Here is a 3,806-nt window from a genome sequence, read left to right as displayed (position 1 = left end):
TACTTTTAACAGTACAAGTTAATGTGATTTTTATTGTGTTTTATTGTGAATTTTTTTTACATAATTTTTGTATAAAATGTAATTCAATTTTCATTTGTTGCTGCTCATCCTACCATTAACCTCAAACCTGTTACCTCTTTGTCAACTTATTGGTATCGGTTACAACGTTTTGTTTGCAAGTAAGTTGAATATGTAGGTAAATTTAATATATATATATATAACAATTTAACACAATATATTTGTATTGATTTTCAGAAAAGATTATGTATGTCATCATAGTAGTTTTAAAAAAGTTGTGTCTGTTCTAAATAAGAGAGGAAAATCAAAAAACTTAAACTGTCTAGCAAATATATCCATAAAAGTTAAAAAGTGTACAGAAAACACTAAAAAAAAGATAAATATATTAAGGTAAGAAAATAAATAAGAAGAAAAAAAAAGTATATTATTATTCAATATTATTAAGAAAATGAGCCATTATCAATAATTCTAATTGTTATTATTGTTTGTTCAATATTTAGAAGGATTTGATTGCTGAAATTTATATTAATATGAATCATTCTCATACACTAGACACAGCTGATGCGTTAGGTAACTTAAGAAGTATTCCTGATACAAGGCAGTTATTTGAAACTTACTTTAATGATGGACTCGGTTAGTTAAGTATTAGTTTTTACAAAATTAATAATTTTATTTTTTAATTTAAAGTTTCAAATTGTACTTAACTACCTATGTATAATTTATATCATTGTTTATTATTTAGGAATAACTGACTCAATGACATTTCATGAAGGTAAGCTGGAGTTAGAAGGTGATGAATATGTTATTGCTGATGCATCTCTAAACCCAAAGTACAGAACAGTTCAGCATTGGCATAATGTATGGAGAGAATTTAATCTAGGCCCAAGAATTGGGGAGGGCGTAATAGAGGTAGGTATTTATTATTATTTAATAGGTACCTATTTACAATTATCCATTAGTTACTATCAATTATTATGATTTGACTAATATTTTTATTTTTATTGAAGAAACTTCAGTCAAAAAAAGCCTCATATGAAGAAAAAGGAGTTAAGATTTTAATTAATGAAGAACCATTTGCTGTTGTTATTTGTACACCACTGATGCAACGTGCACATAAATTACCTTACTCAAAAGACATAGTATTCTCTGATAGTACAGCGTCATGTGATGCACATAATCATTCTATTACATTCATGCTTACCCCATGTGCTGTTGGTGCTGTTCCATTAGCTGTAATTATCACTAAAGGTCAGTCAATGAATGATTATAAAATTGGATTTGAATTAGTTAAGAATTGTGTTGGTCCTGATGGATTTGGTGGTGAATGTTTTCCAAAATTATTCATAACAGATGACAGTGAAGCAGAAAGACAGGCATTACAATCTGTATGGCCACAATCAAAGCAGTTACTGTGTCGTTTCCACATATGTCAATCTGTTTGGAGGTGGTTATGGGGTAGTGAAAATAACATTGAAAAGTTAGATCGCCCTATTTTGTATGCATTGTTTAATAAAATATTAACGGCATCAAGTGTAGAAATGGCTGAAGTCGCTTATTTAAATGCCATTGACAGCAATAATAATGTTAATGTAGCTAAGTATCCCAACTGGGTTAACTATGTAAATTTATATTGGAAGCGTAAGGAAATATGGGTTTTATCTTATAGAAACTTTGAAACCCATGGACACCAAACCAACAATTTCAGCGAGATATGTGTCAGAATATATAAAGATATAGTTTTATCCAGAAATAAAGCTTATAATGTGGTTTCGTTAGTGGATTTCACAAGTACTGTAATGGAGCATTATTATATTCGCAGAATTCGAAAGTTTTGTAATAGTCGTTGTGATGTATCACGTTTATTTTTAATATCATTACAAAAAAAAATTAAGTATCTAACGATCGATATGATTGAATCATTGGAAAATAATATGTTTAAAGTACCAAGTGAAAAAGATACAGAAATGTATGAAGTAAATGCAACATTGGGGTATTGTACTTGCTATCAAGGTCATTTGGGGACCTTTTGCAAACACCAAGCAGCAGTATATTTTTTTTTTAGTAAAGAACTACCTAATGCACCACCAGTTACAGCTAAATGTAGATATAATATGGCTGTTTTAGCATTTGGAGACAAAGTTCAACCTTTATCATTTTATAATTCATTAAATGCTCAAGACGAGATTGAAGAAAATAATACTGAAATTATTGATGTAAATTATACAAATAATATGAGTAAAGTTGTTATAGATGAAAAACAACCAGAATTAATAACAAATAATGTATTAAAACCTGTACAACAGGACTTTCAAAGCGTTGTAGATTTAATGGTTCACAAAAATGACGAATTTGGATCAACAAATGAATCGTTAAATATATTTTTGAAAAACTTGGAAACGTCACAACCAAAAACTCTTGGGAAACATTTTTGTCCACTTGTGGGAAACAGATTTCTCTTCGTCATGCTAATAAAGCTAAAATACGAGTTCAACCTACATCAATAAGTCGACGAAGACCTGGAGTGACTAGAGGCAGTAGTAGATTAGTGGTGGGACGACCAGCAAAAACTGAAAATTCGAAAAAAAATAAGCGTAAAAGAAACTTACAACAAAACATCAATAAAAATCAACCAAATGCAAAATCACATTGAAATTATACTAATAAGCTAACAATGACAATTATCTTTGAAAAGGTAAAACTAGGATAATTACTAAATATTAAATATAACAATTAATGATTTTAAATAGGCATGTACCTAATTATAATTTACCTATTAATTTATTTTATATTTTTTAGTTTTTAGATTTAATAAATAATTATTTTGTGAATTATGTAATTATAGAGTGTAACAGACAGATGCGAGTTAAACGTACGACAAAAATTGTGATAAATATATGGAGATTAAATAATTTAAGGAAATCGACTTACAATAAGTAAAATAAAAAAAGTATTTACAAGACTTATAATTAGGTAGTAACTTTATGTTAAATTAAATGTGTTTCATATTTACAATTATCATCTTTATCTAGTTGTTATAAAAAGGATTTCTAACAATAAAAGGCATTATTAAAATCATCCACTTGTCGCACAAGTGCACAACAACAGTGGAATGAGTGTTTTCCAAAGAAGCAAGTCTAAGTTTTATGGGGAATCCAATACCTATATCATAATGGAATCAAATGTTAATAGTGTAATTTGTTTTTAGATTTATATTTTAAGAGCATATTATTTTCTTGAGTTTGTGAAATAAAAATTGCTTTGCAGTTACCAAACAATAATCTGTAATTTTGATTGAAAATTAATAATCATTACTAAACAATTATAAATATGTGGTAGTTGTCAAATGTTGATGTGGAGGGCTGGGCCAATTACAAATTATTATATTATTATTTATTACTTATTCATAATCCAACAATCAAGGATAAATAGGTAAGTACTAGGTAGTATTAGAAAATCAAATTTGACATAAAACGTTACATCATGTTAAATTTTACCAATATCCACTTACTTGCAGACAAAACGTTGTCCTTCCCTTTTAGTATTTCTAACAACCCATTTTTGTTATATTTTGTTGATAACAGATATATAACTATGTGATAACTATTAGCGCGGGAAAACAAGTCGATTTGAACCGACCAATGAGAATTATGCTGGTGCCGAAATCATGTACGTTTTGTTAATGTGCGTCCCGCAGACCGGTAGTCTTACGGCGTAATTAATAATTATTAAAGGCGACGATTTCGAACAATACTATTGTTATTTTTTTATAAAGAACCTTAGCCTGTATT

At 28.5% G+C, this 3,806-nt stretch overlaps 1 protein-coding gene across 1 annotated transcript; it reads left to right on the top strand.

The window, feature by feature from the left end:
* Positions 1 to 440: 440 nt before the first annotated feature.
* LOC115034941 lies at positions 441 to 2,522 on the top strand. Its single transcript, XM_029492507.1, has 3 exons — positions 441 to 651; positions 761 to 927; positions 1,026 to 2,522. The coding sequence occupies exons 1-3, from the start codon at positions 549 to 551 to the stop codon at positions 2,520 to 2,522; spliced, it is 1,767 nt and encodes a 588-aa protein (XP_029348367.1). The 5' UTR covers positions 441 to 548.
* Positions 2,523 to 3,806: the final 1,284 nt, after the last annotated feature.

Source organism: Acyrthosiphon pisum, unplaced genomic scaffold, assembly GCF_005508785.2.
Source record: "Acyrthosiphon pisum isolate AL4f unplaced genomic scaffold, pea_aphid_22Mar2018_4r6ur Scaffold_21600;HRSCAF=24385, whole genome shotgun sequence".
Lineage (NCBI taxonomy): Eukaryota > Metazoa > Arthropoda > Insecta > Hemiptera > Aphididae > Acyrthosiphon > Acyrthosiphon pisum.
This window is presented reverse-complemented; position numbering and strand designations above follow the sequence as displayed.